This window comes from Rhinoderma darwinii, chromosome 1, assembly GCF_050947455.1.
Source record: "Rhinoderma darwinii isolate aRhiDar2 chromosome 1, aRhiDar2.hap1, whole genome shotgun sequence".
Taxonomy (NCBI): domain Eukaryota; kingdom Metazoa; phylum Chordata; class Amphibia; order Anura; family Rhinodermatidae; genus Rhinoderma; species Rhinoderma darwinii.
In genome coordinates, this window is record NC_134687.1 from 374,938,921 (window position 1) to 374,964,489 (window position 25,569).

The following is a 25,569-nucleotide window of genomic DNA, read 5'->3' on the forward strand; positions in this document are numbered from 1 at the left end:
AATAATAAAATAAGTCATCAAAGTGAAATAAAGATTATTAATAAAAAGTACAGTAAAAAAATAAATAAAACCATTTTTTTCCATAAAAAGTGGTTTTATTTAGTAAAAGTGTAAAAAAAAAAAAAAAAGTACACATATGTGGTATCGCCACGACCGTAATGACTCCATTAATAAAGTTAATATGTAATTTAAACCGCAAAGTGAACACCGTAAAAAAAAACGCAAAACACCATGGCGAAATTGCAATTTTTTTCCATTGCCCCCCAAAAAAGTCATAATAAAAATGAATCAATAAGTCCCACGCACCCCAAAACAGTACCAATCAAAACTACGTCTTGTCCCGCAGAAAACAAGCCCAAAAAATCACTACATTGATGGAAAAATAAAAAAATTACGGCTCTTGGAAAGCGACGATGCAAAAGCAAATAATTTTAGTTCAAAAGTGTTTTTATTGTGCAAAAGTCGTAAAAACTAAAAAAACCTCTACACATGTGGTATCGCCGTAATCGTACCGACCCATAGAATAAAGGTAACATGTTAATTACGTCGCACAGTGAACGGCGTCAATTTAAAAACGCATAGAACAATGGCGGAATTTCAGTTTTTTTTTATAATCCCCCCCAAAAAGGTTAATAAAAGTTAATATAAAAATTATATGTACCCAAAAATGGTGCTATTAAAAATTACAACTAATCCCGCAAAAAACAAGTCCTCATACAGCTATGTAGACGAAAAAATAAGAACGTTATAGCTCTTTGAATGCGACTATAGAAAAACGAATAAAATAGCTTGGTCATTAGGGCCTAAAATAGGCTGGTCACTAAGGGGTTAATTGGTATGGCAGATGCAAGAGTAAATAAATAGTGTTCAGAGCCAACGGTATACATACCAACAAGCCATTAGTTGCATGGACAGTGACACATCTGGAAAAGCAATGGTGAACAGATAGGCCCGCCACGTAGGTTCCGGGACTGTAGCCTCCCTTTTCGTCGACATCCCCGCACACGTGAAAATGCACAGGGTAGCTGCCCATATCTTGTTGACCCATGTGCTTCAGTTCAACATTGGACAGATGAACAGAAGTGAAGTTTTGTAACACCTGCCAAATAAAGTGTGTGTTATTACATAACTCTGGCTTCAGTAATAGTACACGTGAATATCCACTTCAGCAGCTACTGGATGAGCAGAATAGCCTGAAAAAAGTGGCCTGCTATTCACGGCAGATTTCATGATGAGTTCACATTCCCCAGTTCTATTCATAAAGGAGCATGTAAAGCCTTTATTCATGCTATAGGGTCCCACGTGCGCTCATTTAACATTGCCTAACACAATAGAACGCATAGACTAGAGCACTGACCAATTATCCAGAGAGCTAGAGGGAGAAATTAGACATACAACGTAGGGAAGGCAAATCGAGAAATACATTTAATAAAAATGAAGAGTTCAGTAAAGAATGCAGACTTTAAAAACAAAACATATACTTACTATATTATATTATAATAGTATATTAACTGAATTATCCTAAACCCCATATATGAATTCTTACTAATACACAACTGAAGTCAGAACCGCAAGGCCCTATTCGCACGAATGGAATTCTCAGACGTTTTTTGAACGGCCACCACACGGCCGCATTAGGAACAATAGACCACAAGTCGGGCCGTCAAAAAATGGAACATGCCCTATTTTGGGCCGTTCTCCCGGCTCCCATAGAAGTCTACAGGCCGTGTAAAACACGGCTGTAACTTGGATGTGATCCGAGAGTTGACCGTGCTTTCTGCCGCTCGCTCGCTCTCTTCTCCTCCTTCTCACAGAGCGAAGTGCATGTGAGGAGGAGGAGATTTTTTTTTTGCTCCCTATAGGAGCGGAATCCTTAATCACCGGCCACAGCATTGCTGAAGCTGTGGCCAGGGATTTTGCACCAGGAGAAGCCCCCGACTTCACTGTCCATACATGGACAGATACATAATGTGAGATTCGATGAATTCTATGGATCTGTCGGTCAAGCAAACATCAGTATAACTTATTTCATGTGCGTATTTTAGGTCATTACTGGTTTACTTTGTATTTAACCAGCTTTAATTTATTCAGAATAAAGCAAAAACTACTACACTATAAATGTCCATTTTTTTTACAGTTCACATAAAAAGTTGAGTAAATACATAGCATTACTGATATTGTACTAATCCTGTGTACAATTTTCAAGATCTCGGTGTGTGGTCAGTGAATGGAAATGCTCATGGTTTCCATCCATAGCACGGCTCAGTAGAAAAGGGCACAGGGGCATTTGACGTATCCATACGCCAAAGTCGGGTAGGGGGAAGTATGGAACGGGCTCACGGAGTGAACCCGATCCAAACAATGCGGGTGTCGGCTGTTTGTTACAGCCAACACTTCAGAGTAACTAGCGTCATCGCGCTCGAGCGCGATCCCGCTCGTTTAACTCGTTAAATGCTGCGGTCAATAACAACCGAGGCATTTAAATCTTTAGAAAGAGGGAGACGACCCCCTCTAACAGCTAATCACGCCCCCCGCAAAGCAATCGCTGGGGGGGGGGGGGCATGGTTGCTATGGCCACCATCTTTGTGCACCTATTAATAGATGCCTGTCAGAATCACGATATACTGCAATACATTAGTATTGCAGTATATCGTGCAAGCGATCTAACGATCGCTGGTTGAAGTACCCTAGGGGGACTAATAAAAAATAAAAAAAAATTAACAATTAAAAGTTCAAACCCCCCCCTTTCCCATTTTCCCCCTAGAGCATAGTAAAAAAAATTAATAAAATAAACGTAATTGGTATCGCGCCATCCGTAAAAGTTTTAACTATTACAATATATCATTTAACCCGCACGGTGAACGCCGTAAAAAAAAAAAAATTGTAAACGCCAGAATCTCAATTTTTTGGTCACCTAATCTCCCACAAAAAATTAAATAAAAAGTGATCAAACCGTCGCTTGTACCCCAAAATGGTATTATTAAAAACTACAGCTTATCCCGCAAAAAATAAGCCCTCATACCACTTAACCGACGGAAAAATAAAAAAGTTATGGCTCTCGGAATTTGACGACACAAAATAAATTTTCTTTTTTACACTTAGGTTTTTACTTGAAAAAGTAGTAAAATATAGAAAAAACTATATATATTTGGTATCGCCATAATCGTATTGACCCGCAGAATAAAGTTAACATGTTATTTTAATTGCACAGTGAATTCCGCAAAAAACAGCGCGCAAAAAACCATGGAAGAATTGCTGTTTTTTTAATTTTCTACCCCACAAATATTTTTTCCCCCGTTTCCTAGTACATTATACGGCAAAATAAATGGTGCTACAAAAAACTACAACTCGTCCCGCAAAAATCAAGCCCTCATAGCACTATATCGACCGTAAAAATAAAGACATTATGGGTTTTGGAAGGTGGGGAGGAAAAACAAAAATGAAAATCTGAAAAAGGGCTGCGTCGGGAAGGGGTTAAAGGTATATGGATACTAGTTTTTCAGTGTTCAGCTGTATTTTACACATACTGTGATGCGGTTCCCAAAGAAGTAAAAACATAACTACTGCATTTGTCATACCTTAACATGCCCTCCAAAGGTATCAAAATGAAAGAACTGGCATTGGTTGTTCCCATAACAAGTCTTCTCCATTTCTCCTTGGATGACAATGTTCCTTGTAAGGACTCCCACTTCAGCCCGCATATCCAAACCCTCGGTGATTTCTCCCATATGGAAATACATGGGCGTTTCTGAATTCAAGAAAAATAAAAATCCTCAAATCTTCAACATGCCATTAAAAATTAATCCCATATGTCCAAAATACACACTCCTATGGGAATCCCTATACGTAAGCACATTCCGCAAAGTCATCACCATGGCAGGGATACAAATGGTTACCACAAAGACAGCAGTATTGATATGAGCTAAATAGCGATCCACTTAAACACGCTACTACCATTTGTAACACTTTTTGGTAACTATATATCCACAAAAGTTGTATTTCACATGTAACAATTAACTTTGTAGACATTTCTATGGTGGCTATTCAGAGCAGTAGTGACATAATCTGCTGATGAACATCAGTCACATGGTATCATGTGTCAAATTACAACAAAACTTCTGTTAGGACATGTTCACAGAGGTCGGATACGCTGCGGAAAAAGCAAGCAGCATATCGGACCTGGAACCTGCAAAGAATTCCAGACGAAGAGACCCCACAAACATCTTTGCGGCGGAAACACAATTTGCTATTTGGTGCAGCTTACCTCTGCATTGAACTCAATGGTGAAAACCGCAACAAAAGTGAAACTATTTTGACACCCACCGGATTAAAAATCGGAACCTGCAGGTCTATTTATCCACGTTTTCTTAGCAGGTTTTTTTTCCGCGACATGGATGAGATTTGTTGACATCTCATCCACTTTGCTCCTATTGTAATACGTTGCAGATTTTCCGCAATGAAATGCGTAGTGGAAAACCAACAGCTAATTTACCCCGTGTGACACCCCAGGACCATTAAACTGCCACACCGTTAAAATATTACTTGGCAAGCGAAATATAGGAACCACAAAAAGAGAGTGAAAAAGCTTCATCATCAGCATAAATACATTTCCTGTTATGGTCACAAGATTAGAACACGAGCTAGGAAACCAGTCATATCAATGACCTTTACCCACAACAGTGGATTCTCTTCTGATAACCTTTTAACTCCCAGAAAATCCCTTTAACCCCTTAAGGACCAGCCTATTTTGGGCTTTCAGGACCAAGAATTTTTTTTCATCTTTTCATCAATTAATTTAAAGACCTATATATTTTTTCTTTTTCTGTCGACAAAGCTGTATGGGGGCTTGTTTTTTGCAGAAGTTTTAGTTTTTATTGGTACAATTTTAAAGGTACACAGACATTTATTGATTAAATTTGGGGAATGGAGAAAAACAGCAATTGTTTTTTTTTTTTTTTTTGACACCATGGACCATGCGGTATAACATATTAAAGGGGTTTTCCAGCCACTAAAAAATTGATGGCCTATCTTCAGGATAGGCCATAAATAGCTGATGGGTCGGGGTCTGACTTCCGAGACCCCCGATCAGCTATTTTGAAGGGGCGTACGAGCGCTGCTTCCCCTTCATTTCTTCCTGCTCACTGAGTCACCGACACGTATTTAGTGACGATTCACAGGTATGGAAGCCTTCTTCTCCCATTCGTTTCAATGAGAGAAGAGGCTGCAATACCTGTGAATCGCCGCTAAATGCGTGTCGCTGACTCAGTCAGCAGGACAAAATGAAGGGGGTCCCAGGTGTCAGACCCCGACCCATCAATTTTTACTGGCTGGAAAACATCTTTAACTTTATTCTGTCAGTACAATTACGGCGATACCAAATTTAGGCCTTGTTCAAACAGTCTTTTCGCTGCGATTTCTTTGAACGGCCGTTTTCAGAACAATGATGTTCAATGGGTGTATTCACACGGCCGTTTTTAACGGCCCGTGCATAATGGGCGTCAAAAAATAGGCCCCAGACGGCCCCCATAGAGGTCAATACATGTAACAACCGCTAAAAACGGATCTGACATGGGGATTCTAGAGGCAAAAGGAACAATTGGTGCCTTTGCTGGCTATCGGCGGTGCGATGACACATACTCACCGATGCAGCGCCGTCCTCTTCACGTGTGGTTTCTAGTCGCACAGCTTTTGTGAAGGAGACAAGATGACGTCATCGCGCCACCTACGCAGAACCCGTGAGACTAGAGACCACACGTGAAGTAGACGGCAATTTCTTTGAATGGCCGTTTTCAGAACAATGATGTTCTATGGGTGTATTCACATGGCCGTTTTTCTAACGGCCTGTGAATAATGGCCGTCCCAAAAAATCGGGCATGTCCTAATTTTGGCCGTTTTCACGGCCTGACGGCCCCCCTAGAAGTCAATGGATCGGTTTTTAACGGCTGTCAATACATGTAACAACCGTTAAAAACGGATCTGTGACATGGGGATTGGCAAGGGAACTACTAGGTTCCTTGCTGGCTATCGGCGGCTCGATGACACTCACCGACGCAGCAGCGACCTCTTCACGTGTGGTCTCTCATCTTCACGGGCTCTGCAAAGGCGACGCAAGGATGTCATCGCGCTGTCTTCGCAGATCCGGTGAAGTCGAGAGACCACGCGTGAAGACTAGCTGCATCGGTGAGTGTCATCGCGGCGCCGCAAGTCCCGTGAAGACAGCGCTGCATCGGTGAGTATGTAGGGCATTCATGTCGGGCTGTGTGGCATCATATACAGAGGGAGGCTGTGTGGCATCATATACAGAGGGAGGCTGTGTGGCATCATATACAGAGGGTGGCTGTGTGACACACACAGGGAGGCGCGTGGCATCATATACAGGGAGGCGCTTGGCATCATATACAGGGAGGCGCGTGGCATCATATACAGGGAGGCGCGTGGCATCATATACAGGGAGGCGCGTGGCATCATATACAGGGAGGCGCGTGGCATCATATACAGGGAGGCGCGTGGCATCATATACAGGGAGGCTGTAAATAGTGTCTAGGTGAACATGTGACCTTCCTTTGGGTGTTTTCAGGGGACTAGGACAAAAAAGCCTGACCAATGAAATTCTTTCGTTTTTTTTAACCGCCATGAAAAACTGATGCAAAACGGATGTCAAACGGCCATGGAAATGGATGAAAATTTAGAGACACACTGAATAAAAATGGCCATGAAAAACACAGTTGATCAGTTTTTAATGAACATTTGTTCCCCCATGTTTTATGGGGGGTAAAAAAAAACATTTTTGGGAGCCAATTTCTGAGACCCACAACTTTTAAAGGTTTCCATCGAATGTAGCTTTAGCCCGGGTTCCCTTGGGCCGGATACGCTGCGTAAAAATCACGCAGCGTATCTGACCTGGAACCCGCAGGAAGAAAGCCACTTATACTTACCCCGTCTTTTCTGCGCGTAGTCCAGCCTCCTACGATGACGTTGCAGGCCATGTGCCGCTTCAGCCTGTGATTGGCTGCAGCGGTCACATGGGAATATATATCATCCCAGGAATGCAGAAATAAAAGGAGGGCGTTCTGGGTATGATTTTTGTTTTCCAGAGTTGCGATTTTTGCAGCGTAATCGCTGCGATTCCGCCACAAAAGTCGCAACACTTGGCTTTCTGTTGCGTGTTTTGCATCCCCATTTGAATTCAAAACCCGCAGCAGAAAATAAACAAAAGCGCAGCATAAATTGACATGCTGCGGAATTCAATTCCACACCGCAGGTCAATTTATTCACGTTTACGCTGCGGTCTTTTTTCCCGCAGCGTGGGCACAAGATATTCTAAACCTCATACAGTTTGCTGCTACTTTAAATGCTGCGGAACGTCCGCACACAATTACGTTGAATCGTTTTGTATTTATATTTTTTGGGAGGGGCGACTGCTTTGTTTTTTATTTAATCAAAAAAATTTTTTAGATTTGTCCCACTAAGGAACTAGAAGCTACAATCCAATGCTCACTTCCATAATACTTTGGAATACTCAGTGTAAAACTATTAGACCATGCCTCTGGCTGCAATTAAAAGTCATTGGCAGCCTGCTGTCGCATTGCAGAGAGCCGATAGACTGACAGATGGAACCCCCCCTCTGTCAAGCCCCTTAGATGCGGTTGTCACCATTGACCGCGGCATCTGAGGGTTTACCCGAGCCGATCGGTTAAACCCACCTTGCTAACTTTCCACCGCTGTCAACGCTTGTGGCGGGGAGCAAGCGGGGTGAGAGAGACAGAACCCCGGGACCACTTTCCGTAAGGGGAACAGCGGACGCCAAATTACGTCCTTATGGAAAGTGGCACTATCCATGGGACGTAAAAAGGAACAGCTGTGATGTGAAGTAGTTAACGTAAACCTAAAAGTATGTGAAAACAGCAAAAAGGTAATAAATGTTTATTGCTAGATTTTCCATTTTCCGACTACAGAGTCCGCGTTAATAAAAGATGATGCTTCACGTTAATCCTCTTCTTGTTAAAGTGTCTCTGTCACCAGATTATAAGTGCCCTATCTCCTGCATAATCTGATCGGCGCTGGGATGTAGAGAACAGTGGTTTAAATTTTGAAAAACTATCATTTTTGACCAATAGTAGATTTATGCCAATTCGTTTCCTAATGGACAACTCGGCGTGTTTTTACTTTTTACCAACTGGGTGTTGTACAGAGGAGTGTATGAGGCTGACCAATCAGTGACCAATCAGCGTCATACACTTCTCATTGTTCCAGCCCATTGTTACAGTGTGATTGTGCAGTGAAAGAAGCTGGGCTGGAACAATGGGAAGTGTATGATGCCGATTGGTCACTGATTGGTCAGCGTCATACACTCCTCTGTACAACACCCAGTTGGTCAAAAGTAAAAACACGCCCAGTTGTCTATTAAGAAACTAATTAGCATAAATATAAAATTGCTCATAACTTGGTCAAAAATGATCGTTTTTCAAAATAAAAACCACTGCTGTTATCTACATTACAGCGCCAATCAGATTATGTAGGAGATAGGGCATTTATAATCTGGTGACAGAGACTCTTTAAGCCCCAGTGAAAGACTTTTCTGCCTCATTTAGCTAGTAGTGGGAGCCCAAATGCGGTCTCTTTTTTTTCCTCTACAAGAGGACAGAGGGATTCATGTGAACACAATCAACTTTATTAGCATCAACAACTTACCTTTTATTTTAATTTGAAAGCGGTTACATTCTGGACAAGGAAGAAGGGTAAACTCTTCAGCTTGATACATTGAATAGTCTGTGCTTGCAACAACGATTTGATCTCCGGGCTGCCAACTATGCACATCATCCAGGAGGTCAAGCACAACACCATCAACAGCTTCAATGCTAAATCCAGAAATGGCTTTACCTGGAGGAGATAAAAAGACACATAAATAAAATGGGTGGGAAACAAAAGGACACATACCACACAGAAATGGGAAAGTGTAGGGGATCTTATAGAGGTCTGAAAATTCTGCATACATTAGGGTACAAATTATCACATAATACAGAAACTAATTTGTATGATGGAAGAAGTGAGAACATACTGTATGTATGAACTTTATACATGTAGTATGTGTACTAGTACACAGAACTGAGCAACACTCACAGCTTGGCAAGTTCAGCTAAAACAAGACATTTTCATTAAGCCATATGTATGTGCGGTTAAGTGCATTGGACTACCCACTTGCGGTCTACTGGTATTGCCATAGGTGGGTCAATTCTGCATTTGTGATTGCGTTATGCTTGGTATGACCCACCTCAAAACCCTGGAAACGGCAGCCCTTGGAGTACAGAAGATTAAGGCCGGGTTCCCACGTAGTGTAAACGCTACAGAATTTCCGCAACGGAGTTCTGTGTGGAAATTCCGCAACATTTACAGTAGCAGCAAAGTGGATAAGAATTTGAAAATCTCATGCCCACTATGCGGAAAAAAAAACCGCTGTGAAAACGTTCGGAAATTGACCTGCGGTGCGGAATTTAAATCAACAGCATTTAAATTTATGCAGCGTTTTCGTTGCTTTTCTGTTGCGGTTTTTCTCCATTAAATTCAATGTGGATGCAAAACCCACTACAGAAAGATAAGCGTTGCAACTTTTGAGGCAGAATCGCAGCGATTCCGCCGCAAAAATCTAAGCTTATACTTACCCAGAACTCCCTGCTTCTTCCTCCAGTCTGCCTCCTGGGATGACGTTTCATCCGATGTGACTGCTGCAGCCAATCACAGGCTGAAGCGGTCAGATGGGCTGTAGCACGATCCAGGGAGGCCGGACCGGATGGCAAAGCAGGGACACGTCACCATGACAAACGGCCTAGGTAAGTATGGGCATTTTTTTTTTGCATTTCTACACTGCTTACCGCAGCGGAAATTCCGGCCGATAAATCGCACCACAATATAGTGCAGTTTTTCGGATGGAGTGTGCTGCGGGTTCCAGGTCGAATATGCTGCGTAAATTTTCCGCAGCGTAGCCAACCCAAGGAAACCCGGCCTAAGGAATTTGCACTGCTACTCTCCTACCAAAGATTGCTCATCTCCTATGACCGCAGTGGAAATCTGGACTGTACATAGTTTTAAAGTTTGACCAAACAGCCATCAGAGGAGGAAAGCGAAGATTTAGGACGTCTTGATTAATTTGATTATTTTAACATCTTGATTACTTTATGGTTAAGGTTGGGTTGTGTTCAAAAATTTTTATTTGCCGCAAACCATGGCAAAATAGTGTGGCTTTGCCACGGTTCATGGCAAAAAGCGCATTTTGACCAGGACGTGTGAATCCAGCATAAAAAGTAATTTGGTTCTTGACCTTTCTTAAAGAGGACTGGTCAAGCTTTCTGGACATAAATGTTTTAGTAAATACTAGAATTACCCATGAAATAATGGTTCTGAAGCATCTTTTCTTAGATCTCTGCATTGTACCGTTCCTCTGTTATTCCTCCTACAAATTTATTAATAAACTGGCAACTGGGCGTTATCAGTTGGTGGTGTGTCCCTACACAGTCTGACAGTGTCCAATCAGTGCTCAGTCTCAGACTGGGTAGGGATACGCCCTTTTTGACAAGGGGAATGGTAACACCTCAATTTATTCATAAATTCCTAGGAGCAATAACTAAGGAATGGCACAATGCTAAGTTTTAAGAAGAGATGCTAGAGAACGGTGATTTTATTGGGAATAAGTATTTACTAAACTAGACATGTCAGGAGAGGTGACCTCTCCTCTTTAATCCAGATTCCAAAACAAGTCATTTTTGTAGCCTGCAACCCTCCTACGCCTTAGCATTTACCGAGCTTCCATTCACTGTACGCTTTCACTGCAAATCTCTGTCCATCCAACGTAGAGAATTCTTTTATGGCTTCTGCCTTTCCTCGAGTGCTATGATTTTCATAGTCTCTACTACTCTCACTGCATGAGGTGTTACTCCCATCAACAACGCTGACGAGAGCCCAAGATTGTCTATAGAAAGAAAAAGACCATTATTAAAGTATCAGCAAGTTAGTGATATGTAATATAGCATACCATAATGAATAAAGAACAGAAATATCGATGCTTCTCCAATAAGTGGAAGCACCAATGCAAGCCAAATGCCTATAAGCAAATTATATTGGAAAAATATTGTTATGGACTGGTATTTTTGATTTGGTTCCAAGGGGATGGAAGTTCATCTATACAGTTTATCTACACCCAACATATACTATTTGATATATCTTAAAATGTCAAGTTTATCTTTTATCAAGGATAATAAGTAATAGGACAACAGATGTTCTTCCATGTGTCTTTGGGAACGCTAGGCCATATACATGTTAAAATCCCAAATTCCAGGTAGTACTGCATGGAGATCTTTAGGAAGCAGTAGACAGCAGATCGGAATAGCATGAACGGTTGGGGATAGCCGAATTTAGCTTTACCAGTTTTGAGTATACCGAGTATCAAACGGTCTCTAAAGAAAGGCCACGCACCCAATTATCTGGAAGCATCAAAGAATAAAGTAAGGTCCCCAAACAACAAACATGCTGGTAAAAATGTAGGGATTTTCTACATACGTTTGACTGCATTACATGAAATTACTTTCCATTTCAGTCTCCTAAATTTGCAGCATAGACATTCTGAGGAATTATACCTAAATGCCAAGCCTTTCACTAGATTACTACCAAGACGACGTTGAATAGTCAAGCGAGTATCTGGAAGAAGCTTTTTCTCTGCAGAGTCGCCCACGGCCATGGCAACAATACGACCAGGTAGTAGAGCATTGAGAAAATCCTGCAGCCTTGTGCTTTCAGTTTCAGAACTGAAGGTGTCAAATCTTTCCGTTACTAATAATTGAGCGGTTTCTTGGTCCACAACCCTCACGTTCAGACCTCTAAAAAAGGGACGTTCAAAGCTGTATGGTCCTGCAGGTCCGAAGGGTGCAAGAGATTTTGTTAATAGGGTCCAAGATAACTTCTCAGATCCGTGCAGCTCCAGAGTCCCACCAGGTGACACACCAATGAACTTCTTCCCAAATATTGGCACACTAGCTTCTTCATCTGATCTACCATATAGGATAATATTCGCTTTGGATTTGTAGCTGCATTTGTCTGCGCCAATATGAAGCGCTCCGCCATCATTTATTAAGATAAAACGAGTCCGAAGAGTAATATTTTTTGAACCACTTGCATCGTCTTCAAAGACCAGTTTACCTGAAAAACAGAAAACACTTGACATCTGTAGATTATTCGGTTTATTCATTTTACTAGTATACTCTTGAATAACCAATACAAAAAAGAATATGCCAATGACAAAGTAACCCAAGAATAGGGTCTAAATAAACCAACGTCATTTCAGGGAAAACCGCATAAATACTACAACACATCTTCTACTACAAATCTTGTTCACATCCTCTCTCAGCAATCCTGCAATCTACTATTTTAGGGTGAAAAGTGTACTAGAAAATAACCGCCTATCTGCACCCCGAACCTCATAAAAAAAGTGTCGACAAAAGAGTGTAGATTAAGGTCAGCGGGACTTATAGCAAACCGTTTGGTTACCAAGAGTAACAATGACACGTATTGTCTGCACTTGTTATTTTAAGGAGCTATATAGATTGTGGAATATCCCCTGGAGGAACCATCAGCTCTCCTGACATGTCTGATCTAGTATATACTTTAGTTTCCCATAAAACAATTTTGGAGCACCTTTTCTTACAACTGTGCATTATGCTTTTCCTCTGTTATACCTCCTGGATCTCCAGGTCCAAATTTAACCCCTTGGCGAAGAATATTGTACAAGCAAGGCATAGAAAGGCAGCCATTCGCACATTCCACCGTGCATGTACGCAATTGTGATTGTGCGGGCACATAAGCTGTGCCCGCACCATCACCGCCCCCGGCCTGCCCTGGCTATATGTGCCTTATAGGCCGTACAGAGTATACCAAAGCATTATATCTGCGTTCAGAAGACCGCATTGTAAAGTCCCCTAGTGGGACAAAAAATTAAAATAGATTACAGTGAAAATGAAAATAAAACCACAAAAAAAAAGTGTGTTGTTTTTTTTCAACTTCTAGTAAAAAAAATACACATATATGGTATTGCCGCGATCGTAACAACCCGAATAAAGTTAAACACATGAAATTAATCCGCCTGATGAACACAGTAAAAAAAAAAAAAAAAAAAAGAAGAATAAAAGTTGAAAATGCTTTTTTCCCCCCATTCCTGCCTCTAAAAAATAAGTCCCATGTATCCCAAAACGATACCAATAAAAACTAATTCATCCTGCAAAAAACAAGCCCACATATGGCTACATGGATGGACAAAATAAAAAGTTAGTGAAGCAAAAACTAATTTTTTATTTAAAAGTGTTTTAATTGTGCAAAAGTAGTAAAACATAAAAAAACAAACCTATACATATATTTGGTATCGCCGTAACCATACTGACCCATATAATAAAGTTAACATGTTATTTAAACCGCCTAGTAAACTGCGTCAATTTGAAATGCTGAAATAGCAGTTTTTTTTCAATTCCTTTCCAAAAAAAATGAAATAAAAGTTAAAGAGGCTCTGTCACCAGATTTTGCAACCCCTATCTGCTATTGCAGCAGATAGGCGCTGCAATGTAGATTACAGTAACGTTTTTATTTTTTAAAAACGAGCATTTTTGGCCAAGTTATGACCATTTTTGTAGTTATGCAAATGAGGCTTGCAAAAGTCCAAGTGGGTGTGTTTAAAAGTAAAAGTCCAAGTGGGCGTGTATTATGTGCGTACATCGGGGCGTTTTTAATACTTTTACTAGCTGGGCGCTCTGAAGAGAAGTAACATCCTCTTCTCTTCAGAACGCCCAGCTTCTGCCAGATCACACTGTGACGTCACTCACAGGTACTGCATCGTGTCAGACGAGCGAGGACACATCGGCACCAGAGGCTTCAGTTGATTCTGCAGCAGCATCGGCGTTAGCAGGTAAGTCGATGTAGCTACTTACCTGCAAACGCTGATGCTGCTGCAGAATCAACTGAAGCCTCTGGTGCCGGTGTCCTCGCTCGTCTGACACGATGCAGAACCTGTGAGTGACGTCACAGCGTGATCTCTCGAGAACACGCTGTGTCTGCACTGCCAGAAGCTGGGCGTTCTGAAGAGAAGTGGATGATACTTCTCATCACAGCGCCCAGCTAGTAAAAGTATTAAAAACGCCCCGATGTACGCACATAATACACACCCACTTGGACTTTTGCAAGCCTCATTTGCATAATTACAAAAATGGTCATAACTTGGCCAAAAATGCTCGTTTTTTAAAAATAAAAATGTTACTCTTATCTACATTGCAGCGCCGATCTGCTGCAATAGCAGATAGGGGTTGCAAAATCTGGTGACAGAGCCTCTTTAAGCAATAGAATACATAAACCCAAAAAATTGTGCAACTGAAAAATACTACTCGTAGAGCAAAAATCAAGCACTCATATGGATATGTCGACATAAAAATAACTCTTGGAAGGCGGGGAGGAAAAAAAATGAAAAAGAATGCTTGGTCATGAAGGCCAAAATAGGCCTGGTCCTTAAGGGGTTAAAGGCAAGGTCTGCTATATATTGATGGGAAACCTATAGTGCCACCAGCTACGAGACCTGGTGCAGATACATCCTTTAAATACAACTTTGGAAAGAATATCATCCCTGAACGGCAAAAAACAATAAAAAAAAAAAAATACTGCACAGATAAAGTGCAACCACTTTGCCAAGTAAACCTGAAAAATGAAATCAAAGCAGATCTGTCACCACATTATGCTGTCCTAGGTAAGGGCAGCTTACAGGGACAGGGCTATTCGACCATTAGCCAAAACAGCAAATAATATTCTGCGGTTTGGCTAAGAGGAGCAATCACAGAATACACAGGACTCATACATTTGAGTCCCGTGTATGGATGAGGGAAGCACTACCCCCATCCTCCTCACAGTGATTGACAGGCTGCTCTCTATACAGATACACAACAGCCAATCACTGAGAAGGGTCGAGGGAGGCCAGTGTATGCTTTGTCGCTCCTATTAGCCAAACGGCAATATATTTTTGTGTGTTGTATTAGGTAATAGGTGAACGGATCTGTTCCTGTAATATGCTGCCCTTACCTAGCTTTAAATTAAAGAGCTTATGGTAAGAGTCTGGCTGTATAAGTATGTGACTTATCATCAAGAATGTATGAATGAAGCGAAAAAGTGAAGCCAAATAAAAGTAATAAAAGTGTACACACACCTCCATCCTGTATGGTTATAGAGTGCAAAGTGGCATCAGACTGCAAACGCAAAAGGTCCCCTTGTCTTATGATCACCCTCTTATTTGGGTCATTCCCAGGGTTCCAGTTACTGAGTAAGTAGTTCTGATCCGGGCAATTTTCTAAACGCCAATCCGAAAGGAAAAAAAGAAAAAAGGGTTAAGAAAAAGGTGTATAAACGGTGTAAGTTCTAACACATTGTTATAGTAAGAGACTCCCTTTTGGCTTTGTACACCATAATACCGTCCCCTCTACTATCATTTGTAGAACAGGTCATATATTTTAGGCCATTCTGAGCAAGAAAGGGTGAATTTCCACACACAGAAGCGCAATCTGGAATGAATTATTATCGGGCTTCTCTTCTGCAAACTGATATCCTCTAAATTCTAAAGCACAAAGTTTACAGAAATGAACTGTGTAGCGAAACCATCTGTAACATGCTGTAGGAGTGAATGTGGGAGCGTGAATCACGGCAGAACACCCCTCTGGTGTGGCTTTAATTAAACAGAAAACTTCCCGCTGACCATCCTTTTTTTCTTGTACAGGGTGGGCCATTTATATGGATACACCTAAATAAAATGGGAATGGTTGGTGATATTAACTTCCTGTTTGTGGCACATTAGTATATGGGAGGGGGGGGAACTTTTCAAGCTGGGTGTTGACCATGGCGGCCATTTTGAAGTCGGACATTTTGTATCCAACTTTCGTTTTTTCAATGGGAAGAGGGTCATGTGACACATCAAACTTATCGAGAATTTCACAAGAAAAACAATGGTGTGCTTGGTTTTAACGTTACTTTATTCTTTCATGAGTTATTTACAAGTTTCTGACCACTTATAAAATGTGTTCAAAGTGCTGCCCATTGTGTTGGTTTGTCAATGCAACCCTCTTCTCCCACTCTTCACACACTGATAGCAACACCGCAGAAGAAATGCTAGCACAGGCTTCCAGTATCCGTAGTTTCAGTTGCTGCACATCTCGTATCTTCACAGCATAGACAATTGCTTTCAGATGACCCCAAAGTTAATATCACCAACCATTCCCATTTTATTTAGGTGTATCCATATAAATGGCCCACCCTGTAGAACCAATCTAAGTGTTGCAATTCTTTTCTACACAGAAACATGTTTTTAGGAAATTCTAGTATCGATGTGGACATTAGCAGAGTTACAGGCTCGGACTATATTATGCTCACTCATGGGAGGTCTCACTCGAGTTGCGCCCTGAATCTCGTAAAGCTGGAAAAGCCAACTGAGGGCTAAATTCAGACCCCGAAGAAGAGCCACATCAATTCAGTGCAGCGCAAAACATTATTCTCCCCGCATTTTCAGCCATAAACGGTGAATGAAGGACCACGTGTGAAGTACTTTTATAAAAAAAAACTGTGATACATTCGCTATTAGTATTACATTCATTATTATACCTTTCTCTCGACCGAGTCCGCTCTTTTAGGCTGGGACTACACACACCTTTTTATAGCAAGACAAGTTACATAGGAATACATTGGGTTGCCGTACATGCAACTTTCAGGAGATTATCACGACAAATAATATCACGAATGACATTTCGGCTTCTTCTTCCCAGGTAAAACGACACATTAGACAGTGGCAGTTTATCCCTGTCCTCCTTTGGAAAATGACAGAAGGAACATATTCCATAAGAATATCCACGGTGTGTGAACATGGCCTTCCAAATGACTACATATATAAAGGACAGCTATGACCACTTCTCACACTGAGAGCAGGAGCAATTATCCAGAGGCAGTCTGTCAAAAACAGCACCATCAAAGTTTTGCTCCAAGAGATAGTCCTCTCCAAAGCCCTCTAATCCACTGACATACTAGTCCTTCTCAATGAATTAGAATATCAAAAAGTTTATTTATTTCAGTTATTCAATTCAAAAAGTGAAACTCATATTATATAGATTCATTAACCCCTTCAGGACTGAGCCGGTTTTGGTCTTGTGTACGCAGCCAATTTTTGTTTTCTTGTGAAATATTGTACTGTATCTTAGTGGAAAAATTTGATCAATAAATTCAGTATTTGTTTGTGAAAATCACCAAACTTTAGAGAAAATTTGCATAAATTAGCATTCTTCTAAATTTAAATGCATCTGCTTGTAAGACAGATAGTAATACCACACAAAACAGTTACTAGTTAACATTTCCCATATGTCTACTTTAGTTTGGCATCGTTTTTTGAACATCCTTTTTTTTTTCTAGAACGTTACAAGGCTTAGAACTTTAGCAGCAATTTCTCACATTTTCAAGAAAATGTCCAAATTCTATTTTTACAGGGGTCAGTTCAGTTGTGAAGTGGCTTTGAGGGCCATATATATATTAGAAACCCCAAAACTCAAAGTATTCAATACAGCATTTAGAAAGTTTCTTAAACCTTTAGGTGTTTCAGAGGAATTAAAGCAAAGTAGAGGGGAAATTTACTAATTTCTTTTTTGGACCACTGAGCAACAGACCAGTCCTTTTTCTCTTTAGCCCAGGTAAGACGCTTCTGACGTTGTCTCTGGGTCATGAGTGGCTTGACAAAAGGAATGCGACAGTTGTAGCCCATGTCCTGGATACGTCTTTGTGTGGTGGCTCTTGAAGCACTGACTCCAGCCACAGTCCACTCCTTGTGGATCTCCCACAGATTCCTGAATGGCCTTTTCTTGACAATCCTTTCAAGGCTGCGGTTATCCCTGTTGCTTGTGCACCTTTTTCCAACACGCTTTTTCCTTCCTCTCAACTTTCCATTAATATGCTTGGATACAGCACTCGGTGAACAGCCAGCTTCTTTAGCAATGTCGTTTTGCGGCTTATCCTCCTTGTGGACGGTGTCAATGACTATTCTGGACAACTGTCAAGTCAGCAGTCTTCCCCATGATTGTGTAGCCTACTGAACCAGACTGGTGGACCTTTAAAAGGCTTAGGAAACCTTTGCAGGTGTTTTGTGTTGATCAGCTGATTAGAGTGTGTGACACCATGAGTCTACAATCTTCAACTTTTATCCAATACTCAAATTTTCGGAGACACTAAATTTTGGGTTTTCATTAACGGTTAGCCAAAATCATCAACATTAAAAGAAAAAAAATGCTGGAAATAGATCACTCTGTGTGTAATGAATCTATATAATATACGAGTTTCACTTTTTGAATTGAATTACTGAGATAAATTAACTTTTTGATGAGATTATAATTCATTCAGAAGGACCTGTAGGGATAGTTAAAAAAATAAAATATTAATAAATGTCATATTATATTTGGGCAGGATCTTGACTATAATTCATTCAGAAGGACCTGTAGGGATAGTTAAAAAAATAAAATATTAAGAAATGTCATATTATATTTGGGCAGGATCTTGACAATTTCAGTCTAGTTGATAATTTCCCAAGGAGCCGACATTCCAGATTTCAACCTGTCCAATGCGATTGTTTTCTTCTACTCAGAGATAAGCGATTGCTAGACAGATCTGGCTCTGCTTAGCTTACCTCTAATGAAAAAACATGCACACTTAGCTGAGCTGGAAGTTTTATGGGGAAATCAGGAAGGATAACAGATACCAGATCTACGTCCTCTGCTAACTTCAAAATTGAGCCTGGGAACAGCTGTGTGGCGGAGATTTATAGGAAGCTCACATCCACCTGTCTCCATTGCGGATACAGCAGTGGGGGAAAGTTTGCTGATGACACTTTTTTCCCCATTGTTGTGATATAGGACACAACAGTAGCGGAACAATGTAGAAAGAGGATATTGAGCGGTGTATTGCGGTTCATGTAAAAAAAAGATTCTAATTTAGGCATCTCTTTAGAAGAAAAAAAAAAAAAAAAAGAAGGAAGTAATGGTGCCCACAGAGTAGAATAGGGAAGGCTGTAACTTTGAAGTCTATGTTTCCTAATTCTACTTCTGTACACAGATTGTGGGGTGGTGGGATGCAGTCGCTCTATGTTTTTCCTTATACTCTTAACCCAACCCAAATATAGAATTGCTCCTACAATGGGAAAGAAGGCATCAGAACTGGACCATGGATTAATAGAAGACGGTGGCCTGGTCTAATGAATCACGTTTCTTTAACATCATGTATACAGCTGGGTCTAGTTGAATGTAGATGGGAAAGAGATGGCACCAGGATAGGAAGAAGACAAATTGGTGGAAGCAGAGTGATGCTCTTGGCAATGCTCTGCTGGGAAACCTTAGGTCCTGATATTCCTGTGGCTGTTACTTTGACATGTACCACCTACCTAAATATTGTTGCACATCAAGTACAACCCTTCACGGAAACAGTATTTAACAGCAGTGGCCTCTATCAGCAGGATAATGCCCCATGGCACACTGCAATAATGGTCAAGGAACGGATTAGGGAACATGACAAAGATTTCAAAGGTCCAAATTTCCCATATTTCTCAATCCAATTGAACATCTGATGACCTAGAATATATCTGGGTCAAAACTTTGCATGTGTAACCCGTGAACATAAATGTTCATGGTGGGAATACCCCTTTAAAGTATCTGCTGCTAACATCTTGGTGCCAGATACCAAAGGACACCTTCAGAGGTCTTGTGCGGTCCATGCCTCGACCGATCATAGCCGTTTTGGCTGGACAGTGGGACATAGACAATACTAGTAATGAAACTTATCAGGACCTTTAAATACAGTTATCTTAGTATTAGAGTGTCTTTTTAACAGAACCTCAAACCAACTGATAGTTAACCATAAAAACAGCAATTACGGAGGAGTCCTCTATGAGGCATAATAAACCGAAGTTATTATACATTCAGTAGTTCTTAAGATTACAAAAGAAGAAAAAATGTGTATATGTGACAGTATTTGCAATCTGTAAGTAGCTCTCACAATATGAATGTGCGGTCATCACACTTACCATCAGGGGCATATTTAGAAGATACTCCTAGAACAATAGCAAGGATGATAAAAAAGGTCAGGCTAAAAATTGCAACGCATATTATTGTGTTTTTGTGTCTTCTCCTGCGAATAACTTGTGCGTGATTGTTTTGTCCATCTCCTGACATCCCAAATGTTGTATGTGCTTCTTGCCCAGAGGAATTAAATTTGGCTGTTGCTTGTGTCTTTGGAGGAGGCGGTGGACGTAATGGAACAATTCTGCCAGGCACATAGCCCGGTGATTTAATGTTGCTGCCATTCTGAGGTTGTAGGAAGAGGCGGGATCCCCCCCTGTAGTCAGGTGACTGCATGATTACGCGATATTAAGCTTTCCCTGAAATAAACAAAAAAAAGAGACGGATCAATACTGGAAGACGTTTATACATTAGATCGCACCAACATCTGCACAGTTTAAATCTACAGAAGTGTTGAATAATACAAATACATTGCTTTATTGTTTTGTACCGTTGGCAAACGCCAATTGGTTCATATCAAGGGGAAGAATTTCTTCTTAACTCCAAATATAGTAATCAGAATAAATCCCTTGATCAAATTACCCATCTCTAGCGCTCTAGTACATATAACATGCAAAATCACCCAGGCCCCTCTTCAACAAATCAACCATCACAACATCCTGTGGCAGAGTTTTCCATAGTTTCACTGCTCTTACAGTAAAGAATCCCTGTCTATATAATGCTTTCCATCAGACGCAGAGGAGAGCCAATTGTCCTGGTTACAAGCCTAGATATAAAAAGATCATTAGAACGATCTCTGTACTGTCCAGTTATATATGTGTATATTGTAATTAGATCGCCCCTAAGCAGTCATTTTTCTAAACCGAATAGCCACAAGTTTGATTACCTTTCTTGGTTCTGCAATCCGCCCATTCCCTTAATTTCCTTGGTCGCCCTAATCTGTACCCGCTCTAGTTCAGCCCTGTCCTGCTTATAAACAGGTGCCCAAAATTGTACACAATATTCTATATGCAGTCTGACTAGCGATTTGTAGAAAGGCAAAACTTTGTTCTTGTCACGAGCGTCTAGGCCTCTTGACGCATCCCATGGTGAGACATAAATGACTAATGGCAGATAACATGATAATGGGCTGAATCTGCCAACAAAATATCTAACTTTTTTGTCCACCGCTATGCTGTCAGACATGCGTCCTAAAAATTTATGCTGGCCATACATGATAGCTGTCGGCCACACACTTGATGGTTATCTCCCCTGATTCGCCCACACACACGCACACTTGGATTGGCAAAATGGAGGAGGATAAGCAGCTTCAAGAAGTGTCTTCTGAAGCAGTATGCCTAATCCTAGTTTCCTCAAACAGTAGACATCTGGGAACAGCCAGACTGACCCATACACGTTAGATTATCGTGGGATTGGCCAACATTTACCTAATGTGCCTGACCAGTTTTAGATGTCTAATCTGAATTGCCAGCTTTAGATGTCGCACACTATGAACTTCTTCTTGGTAACAGGAGACAACAAGAACGTTGTAATTCGCTTTCAGCAAAAATGGAGGAGAAAATATCACGGAAAACACCTAATCTTTCAGGTGTATACATGAGGAATAACACAATTTCTGGCCATTATATGACTTGTATTCTGCATTTTTTTTTAGCAGTTCTTCCCTCTGCAGATTGTCTAATTCTCGGCTTTCCCTGGGTGGAGTCCAACTGCTATCATTTCTTCTACACACTGCACACATACTGAAGAGAACATCCTGCTCCCACATCTCTTTGTAGCACACCCCCCCCCCCGAAACAGCAGCAACATGGGTGACCGTATTCATACAGAATAATGAGCAGTGTAGCTGTGACACCAGCAACGGGGTTAGATTTCAGACTTACCAGAAGCTGCCGCAGCATCTGCTTCTCTCTCTCTCTCTCTCACACTGCTTCTGCTCCCTCACCCCTTCCCCTCTCCGTAGACTTCTACAGGCAGATGTAGGTTAATCCTTCAGAGAGCTAAGAAGGCAGAAAAGGCAGTAAATTCAGAGTGAGTGAAAAATTAGGATGAGGGAGGGCTGGTAAGAGGAGAAAGAGGTTTTGTTCTGTAATAAGATGTATTACAAAGTTTCTTATATTCGCTTGGATTATTGAGTTATGCAAAGTTTGTTGAAAAGTTAGTGAACATTTAAATAAAGCAAAGTAATAACCAGTTGCTGAAATTTTTTGTAGATTTGCAAAATGTAATGCTCTCTAAACTATTGTTCTGTATATGTGAATAAATGCTTTTGTTTTACTATCCCAAGTACCGTAGTTGCTCTATTCCTTATTGGGCATCTGGCAGCCAAAGATGTGAATACTTTAGATGAGTGGCAGTCCTCAAGCAACAAGTCTAGGCAGACACTGCAGCTTTAGATGGCAACCTTGTCCCAGACGTAGTAAGATTAGAAAGGGGGATGATTACAGGCTAAAACAAATCCTAATGGGAAGGGTATGCGGTTTATTGGCGCAGCATGTACAGGCAGAACAGCGAACATTATATGCAGACCAGATTCTCTAAACATAGTCAATATTTACTTTCGTATTATTCTTTTAATGTACGCATCGTATTCATTCTTCATATCAGGCCCCTCGACAGTGGATTTAATCAGTTGCACATGAACATAGCCTAAGGCTTCATTCACACAGCTGTATATAAAGCTCCATTTTATACATAGTCATAATAAAAGGCACCCATAGAGCAGCATGTGGGCCCTTCCTGTACCTCCCTATGCCTCCAGTTTTATTCGGAAGCATAGATAGATTTTTTTCTTTACGTAACAGACAGAAAAAGTATCATTGCATCCCCCATTGGATGTTGTATGTACTGAACTTATACACGGCACCCAGGACAATCTCTATCGCTTCATAGCACATTGCTGCGTCCCAAATACGGCACCTATATTTGATCCTGGTAGAATTTGAAAGTTAAGATTCTGGGCTTTAATATGAAACCAATATCTAAGTTGTAGCCGTTATATTCTAGTCACAGCAACCATTCAGACCCTTTGGAGAAAGAAAGCTGAAACCTGAATTGGTTGCGATGGATTATGTGACAAACAGCCACCCCCGAGATGCATTAAGAACTGCTGGGGACAAGTCTGGCCTTTCCTCCATTGCCTGCTGATAAATGATGCCAGACCTAGAATGGTACACACATGGGAAGACACTTATTACTTCCATGTACATGAAATTTACTCATTTTCTGCACATTTAAAAATGTGTTTCTAATATCCATACATACAAATCATATACACAAAGTACAAGGCTCCAACATACTGTATGACGGGGAACACAACCCTCCAGAAACCTGGAAAAGTTTGTAACTGCTCCAGATAGTCATTTACCAAATAAGGGGAAACCCTGCTGGAAAAGGTTACATCCAGAAGTCGGTAGAGGAAGACAGATTACACAATCTAGCGATAAACACACACTTAGGGCTCCTTCCCACGAGCGTAGCCCACACCGGACGTGAAAAAGTGCAGTTTTCCACGTCCGAAGTGGACCCGTGAAACAACGGTCGTGTGGACGGCCCATTGAAATGCACGAGTCCAAGTGACGGCCGTTGTCTTAACGGCCGCCACACGGACGTGATTCACTCTCGTGTGCATGATGCCTTAATGACAAAAAGGATTGTGCAAATATGGTCAAAACATCTCTAATAGAAAGGAAAAGCTGTATTACAGATTTGCTACTTTTTGATAGACTTTCATACATAGACTAGTTGAAGCAGCGTTGCTTTAGGACATAATCACCCATAGGATGTGTACTGAGCACGTATGTTTAGAGGAATATTGATGTGCTCCTTTATCACAGATCCCAAATATAAGCAACACAATGGTCAAAAGGTTACCATCCTAAACAATGAACGTACCAAGCAAACATATCAAATCTAAGCTCTTCTTTGTAAGACATGGATCGCAAAGTGTAAGGTTTCAGTAAACTTACATTTGGAGGGGTGTGTAGAAGAAAGGATGAAATAGGAGCCCACACAGGACTTCACACTACTGCTTCTTCCAAAAGGACCTAAAAACGTGGCCATTAAACACCCTTCCCTATAAAAATTCCAATAATAATCCTGAAAAAAAACGGCTTGCTACTTATAGCCCTTACATTTAGAAGCCTGAAGCAAAAAGTGATCGGTTTCTAAAAATTTGGCAGAATATAGTGGCTAACTGGAACTTCGGGTGCCTTAAAGTAAAAAAAAAAAAAAAATAAAAAAAAAATAGCTCCCACTAGTTCAGTTTTTCTAGAATATTCTACAGATACTCTAATCTGTAGAACGCATTTCCCTGTGACACGATTTTCTTCTATTGAAGTGCACAATGTAATCGATACCCAGAGTTCCTTCTAACAAATCCTACAGAAAATGAGGAAAACATCAACTATCTAGTCATTTCATTCCGTACCTTATTCTGCTTAATAAGTAGAACGTCTCTTCCTTGTAATTCTTGTTACAGTAAAAAAAAAAATATGCAAAAAAAGCTGCAACATTTCACAACCAACACAAAGCGGATATGTTCATGTGAAGAAACGTCATGTTCTAAAAACAGTTGATGAAATTACGGTAGCACTGAATGCTTATTATTAAGAATGTCATCATTCGGTGAGAAGCCGGTGACTATTTATGGGCAAAATACAAGAAATCAAGAATTATTATGATTATCTGAGCCTTGATGGAATGCCATCAGTTAAATAAGCTTTTCGCTCTATTCAACAATACACAAGAAAATAACCAAAAGATGGTTAAACCATTTACAACCTGTGCATTTCTACCCAGTAGCCACTCTGGGAGAGGAATATTGAGACGCGACGTACCCTAAAAGTATGATGCTCAGTTGACACCTCACCACCTAAAGGAAATGTCTGGCGGTTACTCCACATAGTCACTGCTTTGCCAATCACTTGCAAACTTGGGGACCTTATGGATGAATTAAATGTTTAGAAAAAGTGTTCTATGGAAGTGGTTTAGGGACTCTGCCAACATAAAGCCACTATCCTGATGGTAGGAGGACCCCACTACTCAAACTGAAGACCAACCTCGGGGCTACATTTGTTGCAGGAGGACCACAGGCAGTACAACCCATTCCTCCAGCCTCATTTGCCTCAGATGCCACCATACTCTAAACCTTTACTATATCAACATGTGTTTAACCCATTCCCGCTCCAGGACGTACTATTAGGTCATGGTAACTATCATTCGCGCTCCATGACCTAATAGTACGTCCTGCATTAATCACAGCGGCGCTCGCACCCTGCACGTTCATGAGCTGTGATAGCTGCTGTTTCCGACAGCAGGCTATCACAGCTCAATGTGCCGGGACCAGTCGCGATGGTCCCGCCTCGACGATGGCCGCTATTGGCTAGACTGTGAGTAACTGACCAATAGCGGTGATCCGTCTCTTCATTTCCTCTCCCGGACATCACATCCTGCTGTAACCGCC

At 41.0% G+C, this 25,569-nt stretch overlaps 1 protein-coding gene across 3 annotated transcripts in view; it reads right to left on the minus strand.

The window, feature by feature from the left end:
• The window catches only part of CEMIP2 (cell migration inducing hyaluronidase 2), a 130,664-nt gene that overhangs the window by 67,938 nt on the left and 37,157 nt on the right, over positions 1–25,569 (minus strand). The window contains exons 2-9 of one of the 3 annotated variants that reach the window (XM_075828030.1): positions 21,989–22,105; positions 20,111–20,464; positions 15,221–15,361; positions 11,628–12,186; positions 10,794–10,963; positions 8,692–8,880; positions 3,579–3,748; positions 890–1,099 (exon numbers count right to left, since the gene is read on the minus strand). In XM_075828030.1, the coding sequence (XP_075684145.1) occupies positions 890–1,099; positions 3,579–3,748; positions 8,692–8,880; positions 10,794–10,963; positions 11,628–12,186; positions 15,221–15,361; positions 20,111–20,441 (1,770 nt within the window). In that variant the 5' untranslated portion in view covers positions 20,442–20,464; positions 21,989–22,105. Of the gene's footprint in view, positions 1–889; positions 1,100–3,578; positions 3,749–8,691; positions 8,881–10,793; positions 10,964–11,627; positions 12,187–15,220; positions 15,362–20,110; positions 20,465–21,988; positions 22,165–25,569 lie in introns of all 3 variants that reach the window. The other 2 variants (XM_075828039.1, XM_075828046.1) reach the window with 2 other exon arrangements.